This window comes from Nerophis ophidion, linkage group LG05 (genome assembly GCF_033978795.1).
Source record: "Nerophis ophidion isolate RoL-2023_Sa linkage group LG05, RoL_Noph_v1.0, whole genome shotgun sequence".
In the NCBI taxonomy this organism is placed as follows: domain Eukaryota; kingdom Metazoa; phylum Chordata; class Actinopteri; order Syngnathiformes; family Syngnathidae; genus Nerophis; species Nerophis ophidion.
The window spans coordinates 27,520,879-27,548,186 of record NC_084615.1 but is presented as its reverse complement, the minus strand read 5'-3'; the positions used below and the strand labels follow the sequence as shown (position 1 = coordinate 27,548,186).

The 27,308-nt window shown below is 43.6% G+C and overlaps 1 protein-coding gene across 1 annotated transcript; it reads left to right on the top strand.

Moving 5' to 3' along the window:
• Positions 1-1,365: 1,365 nt before the first annotated feature.
• Positions 1,366-26,981, top strand: gjd2b (gap junction protein delta 2b). The gene is made up of 2 exons (XM_061900417.1): positions 1,366-1,628; positions 23,319-26,981. Exons 1-2 carry the CDS (start codon positions 1,558-1,560, stop codon positions 24,160-24,162), a joined length of 915 nt encoding a protein of 304 aa, XP_061756401.1. The 5' UTR covers positions 1,366-1,557; the 3' UTR covers positions 24,163-26,981.
• Positions 26,982-27,308: the final 327 nt, after the last annotated feature.

The following is a 27,308-nucleotide window of genomic DNA, read 5'->3' as shown; positions in this document are numbered from 1 at the left end:
CCATCTGCACTTTTTATGTGCCGAGTCGGTAGGTCTATCTGTTTGGTAATAGTAGCTACTAGCCGTACCCATGTATTTTCAATGGGCGGTTAGCATCGTGTTTTTCAAATTTATATCTGTCAGTAGCCACGTTATGGAAGGTAAAATCTACAACATTTATAATAAAAAGTAGTGTATAGTTCTAACTTATATCTGTCAGTAGACACGTTATGGAAGGTACGAACTAAAATATAATACAAAGTAGTGTGTTGTTCTAACTTATAACTGGGAAACCTAGACTTCCCTCTCCTCAGCCACTTCCATATATACTCGGTCCCATCCATCGCTGCTTGCAGCTTTAATTATCAATATCATTTATTATTTGAGTAACAGTACACTATGCTCTGACTAATCTAATGCATGCAATTATTATAAAGTAGAGATTAGCTGATACACATAGGATTATCATCACTGAATATTAGGAATCATAATAATTCATTATTAGTATGATAATTATATTATTAATAGTGAAGCTCCGTGTGTAATGTTCTATATTTTTAATGGAACATTAAACAATTGTGTGGTGTTCACTTGAGTCATATTGCAGTCAACACCTATATCTTATGTGTAACTGCCATCTACTGGTCACACTTCTCATTTCACCATGTACCAAATAAAATAGCTTCGAGGTCGGTAGGCACGACAAAATTATTTTGTACATTAGGCGCACCGAGTTTATAAGGCACACTGTCGAGTTTTGAGGAATTGAAAGGATTTTAAGTGCCCCTTATAGTCCGAAAAATATGGTAGTTCACATTTTATGATTATTCTTATGAGCAATATTATTGTCAATATAATTTATTATATGAGCAGCAGTATACTATGCACTGATCTTGCTGATAATATCAGTTATTATTAGTAATAACTGATATTACTAATAATAATGCAATTTTAATTATTATTATTTTAAATGACAATATAATAATCTATTATTATGAGTAACAGTATACTCTGTACTCATGCATACAAGTATGATTGTGTCATATCCATGTGTGTACAGGTTTTTTTTGTGTCTGTAGTCGTGTGTGTGTGTGTGTGTGTGTGTGCGTGTGTGTGTGTGAGTGTGTGTGTGTGTGTGTGTGCGCGTGTGTGTGTGCGCTTGTGCGTGTGTCACGTGACAACCACAGGCAGGTAAAAGGTCACGTGGGTTGCATGTAACTGTTACAGGTTACTTTCTGGCTTCTCGCGCTGACTAACTGTCGTGCCTGTGACGCAATTGATCCTACTTAAAGTGGAATTAGCGCGGGGTGCTCCACAGTCCACGCACACACACTTACACACGGACACGCGTGGACACGCACATGCGCGCAGCAACTATGCCCTCAAACGGCTGTCATCGGGAGCCCACAGCTCATCTCGCACAGAAGTGCCGCGAAGGTAGAAGCTGTCACTTCCACGCCTTTTCCAATGTGAAAATGTGGGATTTTTTGACTTTTCCTTTCTTTTTTTAGTCGTGTTTCCTTTTTTTCTCAATTGCACACTTTGCGTCTGAGTGAGATCGTGTCCGAATGAACAATCATGGGAGAGTGGACCATATTGGAGCGTCTCTTGGAGGCGGCTGTCCAGCAACACTCCACTATGATAGGAAGGTAAGAACTTATGATTATTGGTAAAGTGGAAAAAAAAAACAAAAAAAAAAACGTTTTTAACCTATAAGAATGATAATATTGGATGAAGCACAGACCCTGTGGAACATTTAAAAACAACAAAATAATTGATGTATATATAATATACATCAGGCCTGGAGAATTATTTTGACTCGGGGGGGCACATTTTGAGTAGAAAATGTGTCTGGGGGCCGGTTATATCCATCTATCCATGTACAAACCCCGTTTCCATTTGAGTTGGGAATTTGTGTTAGATGTAAATATAAATGGAATACAATAATTTGCAAATCATTTACAACCCATATTCAGTTGAATATGCTACAAACACAACATATTTGATGTTGAAACTGAATTTTTTTTTTTTTGTGCAAATAATCATTACTTTTAGAATTTGATGCCAGCAACACGTGACAAGGAAGTTGGGAAAGGGCATGTTCACCACTGTGTTACATCACCTTTTCTTTTAACAGCACTCAATAAACGTTTGGGAACTGAGGAAACTAATTGTTGAAGCATTGAAAGTGTTCTAAAAAAGTCGTTCAACAGTCCGAGGTCTCTGCTGCGCTACACATTTTCAATGGGAGACAGGTCTGGACTGCAGGCGGGCCAGGAAAGTACCCGCACTCTTATTTTACGAAGCCACGCTGTTGTAACGTGCTGAATGTGGCTTGGCATTGTCGTGCTGAAATAAGCAGGGGCGTCCATGAAAAAGACGGCGCTTTGATGGCAGCATATGTTGTTCCAAAACCTGTATGTACCTTTCAGCATTAATGGTGCCTTCACAGATGTGTAAGTTACCCATGCCTTGGGCACTAATACACCCCCATACCATCACAGATGCTGGCTTTTGAACTTTCCGTCTTACAGTCTGGATGGTTTGCTCAAATATGTTGTCTTTGTAGCATATTCAACTGAATATGGGTTGAAAATGATTTGCAAATCATTGTATTCCATTTATATTTACATCTAACACAATTTCCCAACTCATATGGAAACAGGGTTTGTATATATATATATATATATATATATATATATATATATATATATATATATATATATATATGTGTGTGTGTGTGTGTGTGTGTGTGTGTATTCCATCTATATAAGTATAGACGGAATACAATGATTTGCAAATCCTTTTCAACCCATATTCAATTGAATGCACTACAAAGACAAGATATTTTAATGTTCAAACTCATAAACTTTATTTTTTTTTTTTGCAAATAATAATTAACTTACAATTTCATGGCTGCGACACAGGCCAAAGTAGTTGGGAAAGGGCATGTTCACCACTGTGTTACATGACCTTTTATTTTAACAACACTCAATACACGTTTGGGAACTGAGGAAACTAACTGTTTAGCTTTGAAAGGGGAATTATTTCCCATTTTTGTTTTATGTAGAGCTTCAGTCGTTCAACAGTCCGGGGTCTCCGCTGTCGTATTTTACACTTCATAATGTGCCACACATTTTCGATGGGAGACAGGTCTGGACTGCAGGCGGGCCAGGCTAGTACCCGCAATTTATTTTAAAAAGCCTCGCAGTTGTAACATGTGCTGAATGTGTCTTGGCATAGTTTTGCTGAAATAAGCAAAGCAGGGGCGTCCATGAAAAAGACGGCGATTAGATTGCAGCATATGTTGTTCCAAAACCTGTATGTACCTTTTAGCATTAATGGTGCCTTCACAGTGCCCAACGCCTTGGGCACTAATGCACCATCACAGATGCTGGCTTTTGAACTTTGCGTCGATAACAATCTAGATGTCAGGGTATGACTTGAACGACTTAGGTACCTTGAGTCGAGCTGTGACAGCGGTGATCATCCGTTCCACCTCATATGGTCCTATGAATCTGGGGGCCAGTTTCCTTGACTCCCCTGGCAGCGTAACGTCTCTGGATGAAAGCCAAACCTTTTGGCCGGGTTTGTAGTCAGGGGCTGGTCTTCGGTGACGATTAGCCACGGTCCGGTTTCGTCTGGCAGTTCGAGACAAACACGGTGCGGCCGGCGCAGGAAGGTATTCACGGAAGGAACTGCGGACTCAACTTCCTGAGAGGGAAATATAGGAGGTTGAAAGCCATGCACAACATGAAAAGGAGAACGGCCAGTAGATGAACAAATGAGGGTGTTACGGGCATACTCCACCTAAGGGAGATAGGTGGACCACAATGCTGGATGTTGGTGACAGACACATCTCAAGGCCGTTCCTAAGTCCTGGTTGGCTCTTTCGGATTGTCCATTAGATTGCGGGTGGTATCCTGATGACACACTGACGGTCGCCCCCAACAGGTTGCAGAATGCTCTCCATGTAGCTGAAGAAAACTGAGGTCCTCTGTCAGATACCACATCCATTGGGATTCCGTGAAGACGAACCACGTGAGTGACCAGCAATTTTGCCGTTTCCAGGGAGGAGGGAAGTCTACGAAGGGGGATAAAATGTGTAAACTTACAAAACCTGTCAACAATGGTGAGGATAACAGAAAACCCCCTGGAGATGGGTAGACCTATGACGAAGTCCAAAGCAATGTGCGACCATGGACGAGAGGGGATGGGGTGGGGCTGCAGCAACCCCACCGGAGCCATATGGGATGGTTTGCTCCTGGCGCAGACCTGGCATGCGGCCACAAATCTCCTTGTGTCCTTTTGAACGGTTGGCCACCAAAATCCTGAGTCAGTAGGAACTCAGTGCGTTTGGCCCCAGGGTGGCAGGCGATCTTGGAGGAGTGAGCCCAAGACAATACTTCTGGACGGAGAGTCTTTGGTACAAAAAGGCGACCAGGGGGGCAACCAGCCGGAGTAGGAGAGTCCCTGGTAGCCTCCGACACCCGCTTCTCAATTTTCCACTGTACTGCACCAATGATCCGGGACTGGGGAATGATTGACCCGCTCGACATCCATTGCTTTCGGTCCCCTAGAGAGGGGGGGTTGCCCACATCTGAGGTCCTCTCCAAGGTTTCTCATAGTCAGCATTGTCACTGGCGTCCCACTGAATGTGAATTCTCCCTGCCCACTGGGTGTGAGTTTTCCTTACCCTTTTGTGGGTTCTTCCGAGGATGTTGTAGTCGTAATGATTCGTGCAGTCCTTTGAGACATTTGTGATTTGGGGCTATATAAATAAACATTGATTGATTGATTGATTGATTGATTGTCTCTGGGGGGGTGTCTTCTGTAGGGGGAGAGAACATCCTCGACAAGGCATCAGGTTTAACATTGTGTGACCCTGGGCGAAAAGTGATGCAATAATCAAACCTTGTGAGGAATAGTGACCAACGGGCCTGGCGGGGATTAAGACGTTGAGCAGAGCGAAGGTAGGCTAGGTTACGATGATCAGTGTATATGATGACAGGATGTTTGGCCCCATCCAGCCAGTGCCTCCATTCTTGAAGAGCCAGGATGACTGCCAGCAGCTCTCGGTTCCCAATGTCATAGTTCCTTTCCACTGGTGACAGGCGTTTGGAGAAGAAAGCGCAGGGGTGCAGCCTCTGATCGACAGTGGAACGCTGGGACAAAACAGTCCCTACACCGGGGTCAGATGCATCTACCTCAACAAAAAATTGGAGATCAAGATTACAGTGAAATAATACAGGAGCAGAGGTGAAAAGAGATTTAAGGTGCCGAAAGGCTTGATCCGCCTCTGAGGACCACTCAAAAGGAACCTTGGAGGAAGTTAGTCTATTTAGCGGCTGCGCAATCTTACTAAAATTCCTAATAAAACGTCTGTAAAAGTTAGCGAACCCGAGGAACTGTTGCAACAGTTTTCTGGAAGTCGGAATTGGCCAGTCTACCACTGCTTGGACCTTAGCTGGGTCTGGTTTAACCTGCCCCTTTTCTACAATCAGCCCCAAAAATGACACAGTGGGAGAATGAAACGTGCACTTTTGGGGCTTAACATACAATCGGTTCTCTAACAGTCTCTGCAAAACCAGACGAACATGTTGGCGGTGTGAAAAGATAAGTATGTCATCTAAATAAACTACTACAAATCGACCTATCATGTCGCGGAGAACGTCGTTGATCAAACACTGAAAAACACCGGGAGCATTAGTGAGCCCAAACGGCATCACGCAATATTCAAAGTGGCCTAATGGGGTGTTAAAAGCAGTCTTCCATTCGTCGCCCTGACGAATACGCACAAGCTGATACGTGTTGCGTAGGTCCAGCTTGGTAAAAACTACCGCCCCATGCAGAGGTGTGAAAGAAGATTCTAGCAGTGGAAGAGGGTATTTGTTCTTAATAGTAATCTTATTTAGCGCCCGATAGTCAATACAAGGTCGCAGCCCTCCATCCTTCTTTTTGACAAAAAAGAACCCCGCCGCCACGGGAGCGGAAGAGGGACGAATGTGTCCGGCGGCGAGTGAAGAGGAGATATATTCCTCCATAGCAAGCTGTTCGGGACGTGAAATATTGAACAACCTTGACGAAGGTAGCGTAGACCCTGGAAGGAGGTCAATGGCACAATCATATGGGCGGTGGGGGGGGTAGGGCTGTCGCCCGGTCTTTACAAAACATCTCCCTAAGTGAATGATACTCCTCAGGGATTAGTGATAAATCAGGGGGTTGCGGACTGGACGGAATGACTGGCTTAATAGGAGACGCAGCGGAACGCAGACAGTGACTATGACAAAATATACTCCAGTTCATAATCTTGAGTGTAGTCCAATCTATGCTCGGACTGTGACGTTGCAACCAAAGAAGACCAAGAACTACGGGAGCCGAGCGAGACGGCATAATAAAAAAACAAACCTTCTCACGGTGGTTTCCCGAAATAAGGAGAGATGTGTCGAGTGTTTTATGCGTAATATTAGCCAGGTGACGCCCGTCAAGTGAGCTAACCGTCTTTACACGTTCGATACCCACAGCAGGAATTTTTAATGACTTAACAAGATCACAGTCAATAATGTTCTCATCTGCCCCTGAGTCAATAAGTGCCTTGATAGGGCATGATCCCCCCCACCCAAAACAGAGTACCTTCTAATTGAAGTCTTCCCATCTGCTGAGGAGGTGCAGACGTAGCAGCCGGGGCAGGCGGCGAAGATGGTAATCTTGGCGGCGGAAGATCTCTGGTTGAAGCAAGACGGCCTTTGATAGGGCGCGCAGGGCAGCGAATGCGGAAGTGGTCCGCAGCTCCGCAATACAAGCATAGCCTCAGTCTTATCCTTCGACTCCTCTCCTCTGATGACAGGCGGTTGCCACCCAAATGCATGGGCATAGCTCCCTCTGGCCCCTCCTCCGGGGAACTGCAGTCAAGAGGCGGAAGCGATCCCCCCTGAGGTTTGGACGGCGGTAGTAGAGGGCTGGTCGGTGACTGCCACCTGGTGGACGGAGGATTCCTCTCCTTTTGGGCTTGACGTTCTCGTAGGCGGTTGTCCAAGCGGATGGAAAGCGAGATGAGCTCTTCAAAGGTCTGGGTCTCGTCACGGGCCGCCAGCTCGTCTTGGATGCGGGGGCTGAGACTAGCCAGGAAAATTCCCCGCAATGCTCTCTCCTCCCAGCCGCTCTCTGCTGCCAGGATCCGGAAGGAGATAGAGTGGTCGGCTACGGAGGAAGTCCCCTGTCGAAGCGCGAGGAGGCGGCTGCCTGCCTCTCGTTCCCTCACAGGATGGTCAAACACACTGCACAGCTCAGCAGAGAACAGGGTTAGACTAGAGCGAAGTTCTGGTTTGCTCTCACATACCTCCATAGCCCAGCGTGCTGCTCTTCCGGCCAGTAGGCTGAGTATATATGCCACTCGAGCAGGATCTGATGAATATGAGTGAGGCTGCTGTGCAAACACTAAAGAGCACTGGTACAAGAAGAGTCTGCATTTACCAAAGTCCCCTTCATACCTAAACGGGTGTTGTATGCTGGGTTCCCGGGCACAAAAACTCGGTGTCGAGACATCGGGGGAACCGAAGTTTGCTGCTGCCGGTTGAACTACCTCCGGGTTTTGTAGCGGATGAGGGGCAAGCATGTGGGTGTGCATCTCCCGCACCAGGGCTGTCAGTTCGGCCAGACTTTGATCATGTTGACTTATTTGCTGGCCATGAGCCCTGAGGGCCCGTCGAACTGGATCTTCGTCTGCGGGTTCCATATTGACTTGGCGATTTTGTCACGGTTTGGTATTACAAATATGGCGAGGAACCCAAGGATGCAGACACACAAAAGGTGAGTAAAACAGTCTCTTTACTCAGTAGAATGTACTTACAACTAAGGGTGCTCCAAAAAGGAGAAAACTAAGGACGACGAAGCAAGAAGGTAAACTCAAAAAGGGCTTTGTGGCAAAAACAACAAAAGTTATCCAATCTGAACTAAACTTGGGCTGGAGTTTGCAAGACGTGCAACTACAAACTAAGACACAGGCTGGATGGCACCAGGAGCAATCAGGAACAAGTGTAGTAAAATGCAAGGGAGGTCTCGGAGTGAAGCCACAGGGTTGAATCGCCAGGTACCATCCAGCTGCCAAATTGCAGGTTAAATATCCTCAATCAAAATTAGAAACAGCTGTGCACGTCTCGCAGCTCCACCCACGAGAGAGATGGGAACTGCAGGGGAAAGAGAACTGGAGTGAGGTCACAAGGTCAACTGCACCAACAAAGGAAACTGAATACAAACCACTAGGTGGCAGCAGGTGGTGACACTAGATGGTTCGTTTCTCCTTTGGTCCGGATGACACAATGTCAAATATTTCCAAAAACAATTTGAAATGTGGACTTGTCAGACCACAGAACACTCTTCCACTTTGCATCAGTCCATCTTAGATGATCTCGGGCCCAGAGAAGCCGGCGGCGTTTCTGGATGTTGTTGATAAATGGCGTTCGCTTTGCATAGTAGAGCTTTAACTTGCACTTAAAGATGTAGCGACAAACTGAAGTGTTCCTGAGACCATGTGGTGATATCCCTTAGAGATTGATGTTGGTTTTTGATACAGTGCCGTGTGAGGGATCAAAGGTCACGGTCATTCAATGTTGGTTTCCGGCCATGCCGCTTACGTGCAGTGATTTCTCCAGATTTTCTGAACCTTTTGATGATTTTATGGACCGTAGATGGTAAAATCCCTAAATTTCTTGCAATTGCACTTTGACAAAACGTTGTTCTTAAACTGTTTGACTATTTGCTCACGCAGTTGTGGACAAAGGAGTGCACCTCGCCCCATCCTTTCTTGTGAAAGACTGAGCATTTTTTGGGAAGCTGTTTTTATACTCAATCATGGCACCCACCTGTTCCCAATCAGGCTGCACACCTGTGGGATGTTCTAAATAAGTGTTTGATGAGAATTCCTCAAATTTATCAGTATTTATTGCCACCTTTCCTAACTTCTTTGTCACGTGTTGTTGGCATCAACTTTATGGCAGCATAAAGTTAATGATTATTTGCAAAAAAAAAAAATGTTTCAGTTTGAACATCAAATATGTTGTCTTAGTAGCATATTCATATGGGTTGAAAATGATTTGCAAATCATTGTATTCCGTTTATATTTACATCTAACACAATTTCCCAACTCATATGGAAACAGGGTTTGTAATACTAATCAAATATAATCCCGGGGTCAATATATAAGTCATTCAGATCTGGCCCCCTGGCCTTGACTTTGACACCTACGAGTGAGACAAATAAAGTGTCCTGAAGTGAACGTCGCCGCCCCATAGACACACACTTTGTATGCTCACACGCATGCACTAAAAAAAGTATTATTGCACAGATTTGGTCCAAAAAATGTTTTAAACACACGAAAAAAATGTAAGTAGGGTTCTGACTTTTTAAAGATGTGATTAACATATCTAGAATTTATCTTGATAAACACCATGAATATTTTTAATTGTTGTTTGTTTTTTTTCCACAAGAAAGCGACAACAAATTCAATATAAAGTGGCCAGAATTTGAATTTGAATATTTCTTAAACTATAGAATAGTAGAGATAAACTGATAGGATTATCATCAGTGAAAAATAGGAATCATAATAATTCATTATTAGTATGATGATTATATTATCAATAGTGAAGCTCCTGGGAGTTAAGTCTCCGTAGTTTGAAAAACTGCTGACGCCTTTTTAATCTCAAATCAAGGGTCTTTGAACACACCACAATTATGAGATGCAGAAGTTAAACTTGTGCATCACTTTCTCCATCTCCGCCACAATTTTTTAAATTTTTTTAAAATTTTATTTTAATCTTCTATTTTTTCTCCCATCCCCCCCCTCCCCCCTTGTTTACCTGTATGTCATCTTTTTTGTAAGGGGCGCTGGAAGCCGGCAGACCCGTCAGCGATCCTGTTCTGTCTCCCTGTAATGTTTGTCTGATCTTGAATGGGATTGTGCTGAAAATTGTAATTTTCCTGAAGGAACTCTCCTGACGGAATAAATAAAGTACTATCTAATTTATCTAAAATGCATTCATTATAATTTTGGATTTCTTCTATCACATTATCCTTGTTCCAAAATGCTGGTGCTGTGTGTGAATGTTTAAAAGTGATCCTTTATGACGTCTGTGCTGAGTGAAGTGTTCAAAATTAGGTTGGCTGCTTAATTTGATTCAAGCTCCTTTATTATTGAACTTTCACAACTATTTTAATTGTATGTGACCATTTATGACATTATGTCAATATATATGAAACCACATAAATCTGAAGAACACCTACACTTTTAAACTTTTTGTTTAACCTCTTAAGGCCCAAACTGTTTGTTTACATGTTTTTTTTTTTATTTCTCTTTACTATTTGGGCTTAATGGACCCTAAGTAGAATAAAAACAAAACAATCTTCTTTTGATATGATGTACTTAGTCCATTAGTACACAATTATTATTCCTTTCAAGTGATTCTTTTTTTTAAATCATATTATCACACTCTTGAACTGTGATTACTAATGATTAATCAAAGTTGTTTATTTTTGCCTGCATAAATAAAATTTGTTTAGGATTTGGTTTTCAAAATGCCATAAAGGAACATTTTTAAATGTTTTACTGTACTGCCAGTCAACCATAAACAACGTTACATAGTGCACCCTATACATCTACATTTACTCTTCCTTAGTAAATGTTGTTTAAACAAGCTTCTTTACCTTTTCAGATGACAGCGCTGATCTCTTAGTTGGCAACGTGAACAACGCTTGGTTTTCACAGATGTTAGGTGGCTTATATTGCGGTGGCTGTCCACTTAAAAAGGCATTGTTTAACTTATCCCTGGTAAACACAGGTAGATATAGCCAGCGTAGTTTGTTTTCCTCTGTTTGCTGTCCATGTAGCATCCGTGCTAGTGGCGCCATCCTGACGTTAATGTTTCACTAGTGCTATTTTAAACTTGATAATAAATAAACAATAATGAAAAAGTTTTTCGCTGCAATACTAACTAATTACGATAGTTTTTTTGTTTTTAAGTTCCAGTAAAGTTTGTTTTGAATGGTGCCCAACATGCCGCTCTAACTAAAACTAAAACTATGAATAAACACTTGTGTAGTTATGTACTTGTGGAGGTGTTGCTTCTCTGGGTTCTTCGGACCACCAGATACCAACATGCCAGGCTCTTCCAGGTTGACAACACCGTTTTATCTTACAAAAAAAGTGCAAATTATTTTCTCTCAATCGAGCACATTAATGGTTTCTCTCCAGCGTCATTTGTCTTGCTCTCGCTCTCTTTTGTGATCGTGCTTCACCAACCCTCATCAACAACTTCCCTTCTCCTCTGTCCCGGCTGCTCCTTTAACACAGCAACTGGTGATCAGACAAACACCCTCAGCTGGGTCATTTACGCACCTGTCGCTGATCTCGAAGCCTATCCTGGCACACCCCGCTTCGCTGCAGGTCCATAGGCCACGCCCCCCCACATACTTCCACCACCAGGCTCAGGCCGGAACGCAGTCCGGCCGCACCTGCTCCCCCCGGTGAGGGAGCGGTCTGTGCACCCTGTCTGTGAATCACTCGGAAGTTGTAGGGTTGCAAAGCTATATACCACCTGGTGATCCGCGTCTTGGCATCGTTCTTGCGGTGTAGCTACTGGAGGGGTTTGTGGTCCGAGCAGAGGCTGAATGACCGCCCCAGGAGGTACTATCGGAGGGCCCCGAACGCCCACCTGATGGCGAGGCACTCCCTCTCCACTGTGCTTTACCTGGCCTCCCTTTCGGATAGCTCCCGGCTGATGTAAAGGATGGTTCGGTCGACGCCCTCCACCTGCTGGGACAAAACCGCTCCCAGTCCTCTGCCCGACGCGTCAGTCTGCAGACAAAACGGAAGAAAAAATCAGGCATTTGCAGGACCGGCTCCTCGCAGATGGCCTTTTTAACCATCTCAAACGCCTGCTGCCACTGCTCCGTCCACTGGACCAGATCTGGAGCACCCTTTCGGGTGAGGTCAGTTATTGGGCTGGTAAGGTCCGCAAACCGGGGGATAAACCTCCAGTAGTAACCCGCCAGACCCAAAAACTGCTTCACCTCTTTTTTTGCCCTGGGGGTTGGGCAGGCCACAATTGCCGCTGTTTTGTCTACTTGCGGCTGCACCTGCCCTCCTCCCAAATGGTACCCCAGATACTGTCCTTCACTCCGGCCAACTGCACATTTCGACGGGTTGGCGGTTAGCCCTGCCTTTCTCAGGGACTCAAGCACTGCTCCCACCCGCCGCATGTGTTCTTCCCAGCCACTACTCTGGATGATGACGTCATCCAGGTATGGCGCCGCGTATGCAGTGTTGGATCGCAGTACCCGGTCCATTAGGCGCTGGAACGTGGCGGCCGCACCGAACAAGCCAAACTGAAGTTTCAGAAATTGGTACAAAACTTCCGGAGGGGAAAAAGGCCGTTTTTTTCCTTGGACTCTGGTGACAAGGGAATCTGCCAGTAGCCCTTGGTTAAATGCAGTGTCATAAAAAAACGAGCAGTGCCCAGCAAATCCAGGAGCTCGTCGACCGGAGGCATCAGGTAGACGTCAAAACATGATATTTCGTTCACCTTGCGGTAAGCAACACAGAACTGCACAGACCCATCCTTCTTCCCTACCAGAACAATGCACCAAGCACTGTGGGATTCCTCTATTACCCCCAATTTAAGCATGAATTTCAATTCCTCCTGAACTACTTTGCGTTTGTGTTCGGGGAGCCTATAGGGTCGAGACCGCACCGTAACACCCTGGCTGGTCTCAATATGATGCTGGATGAGGTTTGTTCACCCAGGCCGAAGGGAGAACACATCAGAGAAGCGCTGCTGCAGCTAAGCAACATCCGCTCTCTGCGCTTACGTGAGCTGATCGTCACAGAGGAGGGGAAGGGGTAAACCAGAGCACGGGACCTCTGGCCCGAACTCCTTTTCCTCCTCAACCACTGTCATCATGGAAACAGGCTATGCCTCCTTTCATGCTTTCAGTAGGTTTATATGATACATTTGGGTATCTCTGTCCCATTCAGAGCACCGGACCTCATGGTCCACATCCCCCCCTTGCCGTGTGACCTCAAAGGCTCCTTGCCACCGGGCCAGTAATTTCGAGCTGGAAGTTGGAAGTAACACAAATACTTTTTCTCCTGGTGAAAAGTCCCCCTGTTATATGCGCGCTGCTGACGTTCCTGGGCCCGGAGTAAATTCTCGCATGACAAGTGCTCGCATGTCCACGACGTACTGAATTTCATTTTTGTTGGAGCTTGGACCTTCCTCCCAGCTTTCCTTAATTACGTCCAACACCCCAAGGGGCTTCCTGCCGTATAATAATTCCAAAGGCGCAAAGCCTGTGGAGGCCTGAGGTCCCTCCCGCATTGCAAACAGTAGGGGATCCAGCTATTTATCCCAATTGGATTTGTCCTCGTGCGTAAACTTACGGATCATGGTTTTCAGCATCTTATTTAGCCGCTCCACCAGCCCGTCTGTTTGTGGGTGGTATACGCTGGTGCGGATCGTTTTTTTTCCCAATAATCCGTATAGTTTCTTTATCGTGCGTAATATAAAGAACGTGCCCTGGTCTATCAGAATCTATTTCGGGATTCTAACTCGGGTGATGACCTAAAACAAGACCTGCGCTACACTCTTTGCCTAGATGGAGCGCAGTGGCACTGCTTCGGGATAGCGCGTTGCATAATCCACCAGGACTAGCACAAAGCGATATCCCCGTGTGCTCGGGTGGAATGGTCCGATGAGGTCCATACCCATTTTTTCGAAGGGGAGCTCCAAGGGCGCCTTTGGGGAGGCCGCCAGGTTCACCAACTGACAGTCCGGGCAGGCAGCATACCAGCACCGCACATCTGCCCGGATGCCCGGCCAATAGATTCGGCCCATGACCCGATTGAGTGTTTTATTGTACCCCATGTGGCCAGCCATGGGACTGTAGTGCGCTACCTGGAAAACCATTACCCGGAGGTGTTTCGGACCAACAAGTGGGTGATTTCCTCTCTTGCCTGAGTGTCACAGCTCACTCGGTATAATCTATCTCTTATAATTGAGAAATGAGGGAATACCCGTGCTGTTCACCATCTGACAGTCGATGTAATCCACCTGGTCCCAGGCCGTGCGCAAAGTTTCATCGCGGGACTGCTCGAGGGGAAAATCCTCCACAGGGTGCCAGTGGGGGGGCGGGGGGGCTTACCGCTAAGCCCCCGCCAGTTCCTGCTCGGCAGTGTCGGATGGACCCGCGTCGCCACTGAGAACTGCTCGGAAATTCCCCTTTCCTATGATCAGTGAACACACCCCCATGCATTGTGTCAGTAGACGGTTAAACCCCAGCCAATTTGTGCCCAAAATTACGGGTGCGAGCAATGCGTACTTATAGCTACCTCGACCCTATGCTTTTGTCCCTCATACCAAATTTTCACTGGCACCATAGGGTACTCGTGCACATCCCCATGAACACACCTAATTTTTAGCCATGTTGCCTGCCCCAAAGCCTTGGGTCCAACCAGGTTCTGGTGGATCATGGTCTGCCATCAGCCCGAATCCACCATCACCTGGTATGTACTCCCTTATATCTTTACCGTGATACAGTACATCTCACCTGGGTAGGGGGAGGGCCTGCCACCCGGGTCACGCGCCCCACCTCCACCTGTGAAAGTCCCTGACGCATGTGACTGGGCCGCCCACGCATCAAGTACGCCTGCCCAAGCGTTTGAGGGGCCGTCTTATAGGGAGATCTTCTGGAGGCAGCAGCCGGGACCTGCGGAGAAAGAGCAAAGGGAGGGTCACGCGGGTTAAGGTGGGGAATGTGCTTTACTCTCTCCTTCTCCTGTTGCGCACTCTGTCCGTGTGCCGTTGGTGCCGGTTACGCCTCGCGGTGGACGGCCAGGTGGCCCTATCTCCAGGAACTGCTCCCGAATGACTTGGTTCAGCAGCCTGCCCGTCTCCCTCTCCCGGCTGCTGCCAGCGTCGCCGCCTCCTGGAGCTGCTGGCCAAAGGCGAATGGCCGGTCCTCCTCCCCCAGACGCATGGATCGTAACTGCCGCAGGTACTCTTCGGCGGTGCAGCCCTTCCGGTCCAGCAGCTTCCTCCTCAGGTAGTGAGCATACCGTGGAGGCCGCCGGCAGGCTGTGCGCCGCTCGCTGCGCCTCCCCTGCTAGGAGCGGCAAGAGCCGTATGCCCCACTCTTCTTCCGGCCACGCGCATCCTCTCGCCGTGGCCGCAAAAATGTCCAGAAAGGCATGGGGTATTCTTGTTTCCCCATGCGGTGTACGGTGACAGCCGTTGACCTTGGCCGTGCCCCACCCACCCGGTCAGCCAATGCCTGCAGGACCTGGCTCTGTTGGCGGGCCTCCTTGAGCTGTTGGCGGCAACTCGCTGCCACTTCAGCGAGCACGCCCGTGAGAGCCGACAGGGGGTTGTCTTCCCCCGCCTCCAGTGGTCCAGCCAGATTGGGCGCCAATTTGTGGAGGTTTTGCTCCTCCTGGTTCTTCGGACCACCAATTACCAACATGCCAGGCTCTTCCAGGTTGACAAAACTGTTTTATTTTATTTTTACACGGATGGTTTATCTCCAGCATCGTCTGTCTGGCTCTCGGGGGATCCCGAGGCATTCCTAAAGCCAGCCGGGAGACAAAGTCTTCTTAACGTGTCCTGGGTCTTCCCCGTGGCCTCCTAACGGTCGGATGCGCCCTAAAGACCTCCAAAAAGCAGGCGTCCGGGTGGGATCCAGACCAGTTGCCCTAACAACCTCATCTGGCTCCTTTCGATGTGAAGGAGCCAGATGGACGAAACTCATTTTGGCCTCTTGTATCCTTGATCTTGTCCTTTCGGTCATAACCCAAAGCTTATGACCATAGGTGAGGATAAGAACGTAGGTCGACCGGTAAATTGAGAGCTTTGCCTTCTGGCTCAGCTCCTTCTTTACCACAACGGATCGTTACAGTGTCCACATTACTGGAGACACCGCACCGATCCGCCTGTCGGTCTCACGATCCACTCTTTCCTCACTCGTGAACACGACTCCGTGGTACTTGAACACCTCCACCTGGGCAAGATCTCATCCCCAACCCAGGGCTGGCACTCCACCCGAATCCAGTGAGAGCTGAAGATCCTGGCCACACACACAGTTTATGAATACAGTACATTCCAAATTAGTATTAATTACATGAGTGATTAATCTGATTTAAAAACTGAATCACCTGATAGCCCTAATATATATATATATATATATATATATATATATATATATATATATATATATATATATACACTATATATATCAATATTTATACACATATATATATATATATATATATATATATATATATATATATATATATATATATATATATATATATATATACATATATATGTATGTATTAATATACATATATATATATATATATATACTGAAAGACGGGTGTTTGTTGAACCTACTAGCTAGCATGGGAATACTTCGCCGGCTACATCCAGCGGCCTGTGAAGCAGCGGAGTATAGTACCAGCAGGGGCCATCTACGGAACAGAAGCAAGCGGTGTGATCGGGAGCAGAAACACGGATGCCGAGCGGGGCTAAAAACAAAGCAAAAGGCTAATCCCCACAGAACACCACTTCCCTCCGTACTGAAGCCGAATTAAAATGGAAGATATGAGCCTACTGCTCTAGGTAAGGAGTCAGTTAAGTTAGAACAACTTTTTTCTGCTATGACTATGTCAAAGTTGGACATGCGTTCCACTGAGGTGGCAAACAATGATGCGTTCAGTTTATCAAAGCACCAAGCAAACAATCGGAAAATTCCCGTCATATCAATTCGTAATTATTTTAAGTGCACTACGCATAATAAATGCAACATAATTAATATTGCTACTACGGAAAATGTGGTCAAAAACTCCTTAAAACAGCCCACTACCTATAATATAGGTTATTTAAACATAAGATCATTGTCTCCCAAAACGTTAATGAGGTCATCAGAGACAACAATCTTAACATCGTCGGTCTCAGCGAAACCTGGCTTAAACCAGACAACTTTTATCTCCTCCTAACTATACGTATGCGCATATTGCCCGTCCACTTAAAAGAGGGTGGGGGGGTCGCACTAATATACAACGAAAACTTTAATCTTAGTCCTAACATAAATAATAAATATAAATTGTTTGAGGTCACACCGCTGCCTCTATACCTGGCTGTTATCTACCGCCCCCCAGGGCCCTATTCGGACTTTATCAATGAATTCTCAGAGTTCGTTGCTGACCTAGTGACACACGCCGATAATATAATTATAATAGGGGACTTTAATATCCATATGAACACCCCATCAGACCCACCGTGTGTGGCGCTCCAGACTATAATTGATAGCTGTGGTCTTACACAAATAATACATGAACCCATGCATCGCAACGGTAATACGATAGACCTAGTGCTTGTCAGGAGTATCACCGTTTCCAAAGTTATGATACTCCCATATACTAAAGTAATGTCCGATCATTACTTTATAAAATTTGAGGTTCAGACTCATGTATGGAAAGCTAATAATAATAATAATACCTGCTATTGCAGCCGCAAAATTAATGCTGCCACAACGACAAATCTTGCTGACCTACTGCCCTCAGTAATGGCACCATTCCCAAAGTATGTGGGCTCTATTGATAACCTCACGAACAACTTTAACGACGCCCTGCACGAAACCATTGATAGTATAGCAACGCTGAAGATAAAAAAAGGCTCCAAAAAGGCGTACTCCATGGTGTACAGAAGAAACTAGAGCTCATAAATTATGTAGAAAGCTGGAACGCAAATGGCGCACGACTAAACTTGAGGTGCACCATCCAGCATGGAGTGATAGTTTAATAACTTATAAACGCATGCTTACCTTAGCTAAAGCTAAATATTACTCAAATGTCATCCTCCTTGAAAAAAAACTATCCTAAAATTTGGTTTAGTACGGTAGCATCGCAAACCCAACAAGGGACTCCTTCCAGTAGCTCTACCCAATCAGCAGACGACTTTATGAAATTCTTTAAGAAGAAAATTGAAGTCATTAGAAAGGAGATTAAAGACAATGCGTCCCAGCTACAACTGGGTTCTATTAACACAGATACGACTGTATATACGGCGGATACTGCCCTCCAAAATAGTTTCTCTCATTTTGAGGTAATAACATTAGAAGAATTGTTACAACAAACAACATGTTTACTTGACCCACTTCCTGGGAAACTTATCAAGGAGCTCTTTGTAATATTAGGTCCATCAGCGCTAAATATTATAAACGTATCACTTTCCTCTGGCACGGTTCCCCTAGCATTCAAAAAGGCGGTTAATCATCCTCTTCTTAAAAGACCTAACCTCGATCCTGACCTCATGGTAAACTACCGACCGGTGTCTCACCTTCCCTTTATTTCAAAAATCCTTGAAAAAATTGATGCAGAGCAGCTAAATGAACACTTAGCGTCTAACAATCTATGTGAAACATTTCAATCCGGTTTCAGGGCAAATCACTCTACGGAGACAGCCCTCGCAAAGATGACTAATGATCTATTGCTAATGATTTTTTCTGATGCATCATCTATATTGTTGCTCCTCGATCTTAGCGCTGCTTTCGATACTGTCGATCATAATATTTTATTAGAGCGTATCAAAACACGAATTGGTATGTCAGACTCAGCCCTGTCTTGGTTTAACTCCTATCTTACTGACAGGATGCAATGCCTCTCCCATAACAATGTGTCCTCGGACAATGTTAAGGTAACGTGTGGGGTTCCCCAGGGTTTGGTCCTTGGCCCTGCACTCTTCAGCAACTCCATGCTCCCGCTAGGTGACATCATACGCAAATACGGTGTTAGCTTTCACTGTTATGCTGATGACAGCCAACATGCCCCAAAAGCTGACCAACACGCCGGACTGTAGTCAGCTGGAGGCGTGTCTTAATGAAATTAAACAATGGATGTCCGCTAACTTTTTGCAACTCAACGCCAAAAAAACGGAAATGCTGATTATCGGTCCTGCTAGACACCGACCTCTATTTAATAATACAACTTTAACATTTGACAACCAAACAATTAAACAAGGCGACACGGTAAAGAATCTGTGTGTTATCTTCGACCCAACTCTCTCCTTTGAGTCACACATTAAAAGTGTATAAAAAGGCCTTCTTTCATCTCCGTAATATCGCAAAAATTCGCTCCATTTTGTCCACTAACGACGCTGAGATCATTATCCATGCGTTTGTTACGTCTCGCCTCGATTACTGTAACTTATTATTTTCGGGTCTCCCCATGTCTAGCATTAAAAGATTACAGTTGGTACAAAATGCGGCTGCTAGACTTTTGACAAGAACGAGAAAGTTTAATCATATTACACCTATACTGGCTCACCTGCACTGGCTTCCTTTGTACTTAAGATGTGACTTTAAGATTTTACTACTTACGTATAAAATACTACACGGTCTAGCTCCAGCCTATATTGCCGATTGTATTGTATCATATGTCCCGGTAAGAAATCTGCGTTCAAAGGACTCCGGCTTATTAGTGATTCCTAAAGCCCAAAAAAGATCTGCGGGCTATAGAAAGTTTTCCGTTTGGGCTCCAGTACTCTGGAATGCCCTCCCAGTAACAGTTTGAGATGCCACCTCAGTAGAAGCATTTTAGTCTCACCTTAAAACTCATTTGTATACTTTAGCCTTTAAATTGAGCCCCTTTTTAGACCAGTTGATCTGCCATTTATTTTCTTTTTCTCCTCTGTTCCACTCTAAAAAGTGGAGGGGGTCCGGTCCGATGGCCATGGATGAAGTACTGGCTGTCCAGAGTCGGGACCCAGGATGGACTGCTCGCCTGTATGTCCGCTGGGGACATCTCTGCGGTGCTGATCCGCCTCCGCCTGGGATGGTTTTCTATTGGCTCCACTAATAACTTAGATTTATATCCCGCTTTTCTAAACACTCAAAGCGCTCACAGAGAAGTGGGACTCAACATTCATTCACACCTGGTGGTGGTAAGCTACATCAGTAGCCACAGCTGCCCTGGGGTAGACTGATGGAAGCGTGGCTGCCAGTTTGCGCCTACGGCCCCTCCAACCACCACCTGTCATTCATTCATCATTCACTCACCAGTGCTAGCGGCACCGGGGGCAAAGGGTGAAGTGTCCTGCCCAAGGACACAACGGCAGCGATTTTTTGGATGTCAATACGTGGGAAGCGAACCTGCAACCCTCAGGTTTCTGGCCGGCCGCTCTACTCACTACGCCATGCCGCCCCACTGTGGACGGTACTCTCGCTGCTGTGTTGGATCGGCTTTGGACTGGACTCTCGCGGTTGTGTTGGATCCACTATGGATAGAACTTTCACAGTATCATGTTAGACCCGCTCGAGGGGGGTGGGGGTGGGGGGGTGGGGGGGGGTGTTGCCCACATATGCACTCCTGTGCAAGGTTTCTCATAGTCAGCATTGTCACCGACATCCCACTGGGTGTGAGTTTTCCTTGCCCTTATGTGGGCCCTTCCGAGGATGTCGTAGTGGTTTGTGTTGTGGTTTGTGCAGTCCTTTGAGACACTAGTGATTTAGGGCTATATAAATAATTATTGATTGATTGATTGATATATATATATATATATATATATATATATACATATATTTTTTTTCTATGTATATATGTGTGTATATTTATTTATATACACTATATATATATATATATATATATATATATACAAATATACATATATATGTGTATTTATATATACTACATATATGTACTTATATACACTATATATATATAAATATATATATATATATATATATATATATATATATATATATATATATATATATATATATATATATATATATATATATATATATATGTAGGTGTGGGAAAAATCACAAGACTACTTCATCTCTACAGAACTGTTTCATGAGGGGTTCCCTCAATCAAAATCTCCTGATGATTGAGGGAACCCCTTATGAAACAGTTCTGTAGAGATGAAGTAGTCTTGTGATTTTTCCCACACCTACATATTGCGCTCTACCACGGTATCGAGCACTATTCTCTGGATAATCCAATCAAGACATATATATATATATATATATATATATATATATAGATATATATATATATATATATATATATATATATATATATATACGGGCCAAAAGTTTGGAAACACCGTCTCATTTAATGTCTTTTATATATAATGTAGATTGTCATTGAAGGCATCAAAACTAGGACACCTGTGAAATGAAAACAATTTCAGGTGACTACCTCTTGAAACTCATCAAGAGAATGCAAAGAATGTGCAAAACAGTAATCAGAGCAAAGGCTGGCTATTTTAAAGAAACTAGAATATAAAACATGTTTTCAGTTATTTCACCAACTCCACATGTGTTCATTGTGGACATGATTCATTGTTTTGATCATTTTGTGAACTTGAAGTTTCCACCACAAGTTTTTTCTAAATACGGTTAAAAATAAACTTCACAAGGGTTGTATGGATTCACCTGATCACAACATTAGGTACACCTGCACACTCTCCAAACAGTTTGGAGAGTGCATAAAAAAGCTGATTTTAGTGTCACTGCATGTTGCACGTCTGTGTTATTATACGCATGCCAAGATTAAAATAAAATAATACTTTATCCTACCTTTTTTTGTGTTTTCTTATAGCTGGAAGCAGAAGGGGAGGAGCGTCAGCCTCTGGCTGAGAGCTTTACCTAATTTCTAAATGAGTGGTTCCACTAAAATGTAGCCGGACTGCAAAACCCCACTAACAGAGACATCCAAACCTTTGCGCAAGCTCTCGCCAAAATGCGTAAACCGTACGATTTAACATTATGGCTTTGTTTAACTCGACGTTGTAACAATATTTATAAGTTAGAAAAGAGGATAAAAATTGTAGGTCTTCGTTAATAATGGGGACGATTGATAATGACGTCCACCAGCCTTGCTGCTACGCCTCCAGGATGCAGGAAGTGGCCAAAATAATAGTTGGGATAAAGACTTTGACAGAAACTGTATTTCAGCTTATGCATATTGTTCATAATTGGAAAATTATACACCGTATTTTCCAAACTTTAAGGCACACTTAAATATTTTTTTTCTCCTTTAAACTCGAGAGTGCACCTTACAACCCGGTGCGCCTTATGTACGGAATAATTATGGTTTTGTTTACCCGACCTCAAAGTTACTTTATTTGGTACATGGTGTACCAAATAAACAAACATAAGATATATGTGTACTATGCAATATAATGGCAATATGACTCAAGTAAACAACACCAACATTTTATATATTCCATTGAAAGTATAGAACATTATACACACCGCTCAAAAATCTATCGTAATGTTTTAGTGCGACTTTGGTAAGCTATGAAGCTGCACCGCTTGATGGATTGTTGTTGGCCCATTAAACATGCAAGTATTACTATCCAATATGTGTATAAGGTAAGGCATATTATCTCCCATTTTGTTTCACAATATTATGCAAAAGCAAGTTTGATTACCTTCTGTTCCCTGCTGATCTGTATTTGGGATCTGCATGAATCCTGAAAAATCCTGATAAATCCGCCTTTGTAGTCCGTGGCGACACCGTAGTCGATATGCTTCTTCTTTTTCTCTATCTTGTCGTTATGTGACATTCACCCTCTGCTGTTGCCATTTCTAATATAAAGTAGTGTAAAGTTCTTACTTATATCTGTCAGTAAACTCGCCATGAGAACGCTAAAACATACCGGTTTAGCGAGTTTACATTATTCACCCAAGGAACCTTAGTTACAAAGGAGTTCCGTTTTTCACGGGACACATTTCTGGCCTTGTTGTTGTTTCCGGATGAGGAGATGCTGCTCCGTTATTGATTTAAGTAAAGTCTGAATGTCATTAAAACAGTCTGCTCCATCTTTTGACACGTCTTCCACGTCCTTGCACGCTATAACAAAGATGACGGGGAGAAGACGCTGTCGAAGGTAAGCCACGTAAATACAACCACCAACAAAACAGTGCATTCGGAAGCGCCTGTCAGAAAGCGGCTTGAAGATGATCTGTAAAAGATAGTCTATGCAACATTTTGACTAAAGAACCACTATTATATGTTATGTAGACCACAAGGAAGTTTTTTACATTTAGAAAAAAAAAAAATGTTAGAACTCCTTTAACGTGCCCTGCTCTATAATCCCTATAATATATATGAAAAAAGATCGAACATAGACCATTTATGCGGTCCGGAAAATACGTTAATTCAAATTGATGAGTCAGTGTTTTGTTTTTTTTTTCTTTCAAAATTAACCAAACAAAAACAAACCAATGCAGGTTTTGGACAACTGTATATGACTAATGCGTCCATTTGTTTAATTTATTTTCAGGATCCTGCTCACTGTGGTGGTGATTTTCCGCATTTTAATTGTGGCCATAGTCGGAGAAACGGTATACAATGACGAACAGGCCATGTTCGTATGTAACACTCTACAGCCTGGCTGTAACCAGGCCTGTTACGACAAAGCCTTCCCCATCTCCCACATCAGGTACTGGGTGTTCCAGATCATTATGGTCTGCTGCCCCAGCCTCTGCTTCATCACCTATTCTGTCCATCAGTCTGCCAAGCAGAAGGAGCGACGCTACTCCTCAGTGTTCCTCTCGCTGGACAAGGAACAAGACTCGACCAAGACAGACGACAGCAAGAAGATCAAGAACACCATTGTGAATGGCGTCCTGCAGAATTCCGAGAACTGCAACAAGGAGACGGAGCCCGATTGCCTCGAGGTCAAGGAAATTCCCAACTCAGTCCTGCGAACTACCAAGTCAAAAATGAGGAGACAAGAAGGCATATCCAGGTTCTACATCATCCAGGTGGTGTTCAGAAATGCACTGGAGATCGGCTTCTTGGTGGGCCAATATTTCCTGTACGGATTCAACGTCCCTGCAGTGTACGAATGTGACCGATACCCTTGCATAAAAGACGTTGAGTGCTATGTCTCGAGACCTACAGAGAAAACTGTGTTCTTGGTCTTCATGTTCGCAGTCAGTGGTATTTGTGTAGTGTTCAACTTAGCAGAGCTCAACCATCTGGGCTGGAGGAAAATCAAAGCTGCAGTTCGAGGCGTGCGAGCAAGGAGGAAGTCCATTTATGAGATCCGGAACAGAGACCTGCCTCGGATGAGTATGCCCAACTTTGGACGTACTCAATCCAGTGACTCTGCATATGTGTAAATGTGTGTTGTACATGTACAAATACTGTATATGGAAACTCCTGGTACCAAGTATCTGTCGGCACTTCTTTGGGGGCATGTTTAATCTTTCCCAAAACATATCTGAACCTTTGTCTTAGCCTGATCATTTCTATGACTGACTCTATGACTGAATTGTTGGGTCCATTTTTTCGTTTTATGACATGAAAAACTGAATGGTTTGATTCTTTAATTGTGAGGTTCTGATGAGGATGGTTGTCACCTTTTAGTAAATCTTACAGGTATTTACTAATACGCTATGACAAATGTAGAACGGCAGTTTCAACATTCAGCTCTTTTTTTCTCATTCTTTTTTTTTTTTATTCGACATCAGCATCTTCTGAAAATAAAATTAAACCATTATCAATAGGATATACAAGTGTCCCAGAAGTTTGGACATCCATCCATCCATTTAGTTCCACTCACCAGCTCAGTGGCCTTGTGGTTAGAGTGTCCGCCCTGAGACTGGAAGGTTGTGAGTCATTCCAAAGACTAAAATAATGGGACGCATTGCCTCCCTGCCTGGCACTCAGCTTCAAGGGCTGGAATAGGGGGTTAAATCACCAAATGATTCCCGAGCGTGCCACATGCTGCTGCTCACTGCTCCTCTCACCTCTCAGGGGGTGAACATGGCGATGGGTCAAATGCAAAGGACACATTTTACCACACCTAGTGTGTGAGTGACGATCGGAGGGACTTTAACTTTAACGTATCCAATGACGGCCCGTGCGTTTCCCACCTAGGCCTTCAGTGATGTCCGACTTTCATTATTACCTCTCAAAATACCATCATTTATGTCACCACATGACCATTACTGGAGAAATACTATACAGAAACACATTTACGCACTACTGGGGATTGAATTACCTCAACAGTGGACAAAACGGGTTAATTTATGGCGCAATTAAAAAATCAATAAACCTGCATCAGCTATTAAAACATATCTTATGTGGTTCTGTCAAAATTTAAATAACAAAAAAACATATTAAACGTGAAAAAATTAAGATATAAAAGATTTTAACTTAAATTTTTAGCACCCAATCGACGGCGTACAGCCCCCATAGTCGGTTGATTTGAGTGGAAATGGTGGGCATTTCCTCATTTCATCGCCAACATCGTCTCAGAAGATGTACTTTCTCTTTAAATATCTTTCTTGAAAATGGCCTTGCAAATATATATCAACGTGTTGTTCTCCTTCTTTGAAGGGGAACATTCACTTTTGAATGACACGTAAGTATCCAATCACAGTCTTGTTAACATCAGGCTACTTAGATAGGCTACTGTCAACAACTTAGGATCTGATTGGCTGTCTATCAACTGTCTATCAACTCTATGTGTTCTCAAATTCATCCACTAACGGTTCTGGTGAGTATCCAATCACGTTCAACCTTGGGCCATACAGAAGGCCTTACTGACAACAACTAATGATCTGATTGGCTATCACAATTGTCTATCAACTGTATGTGTCCATTCACTTACAGTGCACGAATGCCTACATTGTTCATTCTGAAGGCCCCGGGCAGATTTGGTACAGCATGGCAACATAAGCCAGCTGAATTCTGATTGGATACAAACTCGAACCTAAAAACAACAGCACTGGAAGGAGCATAATATGACAAGAAAAGAATATGAATACTTTTAGATATTTAGGGAAAGTAAATAAAAAAATAATTGTGTCTTTAATTAGGATCATGATTTCTGGTTTGTGTTAGGCCAGCAGAGAAGGCCTTGCTGGCCCTGACGGCCCACCACTGTGCTTATCCCTTTTTGGGTTACAGGGTGTGCTGGAGCGTATATCAGCTGCCTTTGGGCAGAGACTTTGTTATTCTGAGGCATGTGTACTAACCACTGCAACACTGTGCTGGACACATATGCTATAATGTATATATTCTACAATTATCTTAAAAAAATATTTAATTCATTTTAATACAGGATTCATGGATATATTATAAACAGTGATGTCAGACAATTACATGTGTGTATAGAATATGTGTGTATCATAAGTCCAGACTTGAGGGACACCCTATAATATTTGATCTAACATTAATGGACACTTCTTTTCAGATGGCTTAACTTATGTTGACCTTCTTTTAATTTTTCTGGATGCGAACCTCATTGGAAAAAGTTTTGGACAACACTTAATGGTGGTCATATATACAGTATTTACAAGCCCAATCAACTGCAACTATATTGTCTTCATATTCAAGTGGTTCAATATCATCCAACAGAAAGATGAGTAAGATTAATAAGACATGTATAAATGTTATAAATACAGGATATTTTTTGCATTCACCACTGACCTTACTTAAAATGATGTTACATCACACCTAAGCGCTATTTTTATTCATGTATTTATTTTTTTAGTATTGTCAAGTGCCATACTTCTACTGTATATACACTCATATAACTTATCTAACCAATATAGACAACCTCTATTTAAGGAAATTCATGTGACACGTCACACAGTCTTTGTAGACAGTTTATGTGATGGCTACATCATGTTTTTTGATTTGGTTCCACACTATGTCACTTTAAAAAAAATATCTGCAATAAAAAGGAGCCATGAGACCAGATTTAAAGTGTCTGATTTTGACATGAACGACAACACTACAGGTTTTAAAAGATTCTGAGACACATATTCTGATGTGTCAATACTTTACTAGTACAGTTGGGGGAACAAAAAACTACTTGATCCCCTGCTGATATTGTAAGTCTACACTGATAAAAGTGACTTTTTGGTGCTGTAAACTCTATTAGAGTAGCTGTCATTATTTACACCTAGTATTTTTAACATTCAGTAACAACTAGAGTTTCTTAAGTAAAATTAAACATTTTATTAACGAAATACATGAATTATGGGGGAAGAGTAAGTTTTACTTATGTTTCCTCATACTATTTAAAGGTTTAATAGTTGTACGTACATAAACCTAAAAATATTACATAAACTTTACTCTGAAAATCTACTGTTTTGAAACGCATGCACGACGACGCATGCGCACAGCACAACAGGCTCTGGCTGACTGGCTCTGCTCCGGCAGTTAGGATCACTTCAAAGAGCACTGCAAGTCATTCCACAGGTAAGTTATTACGTTCTATTTTAAATTTGTGATAATATACGTCTGCAAGTAA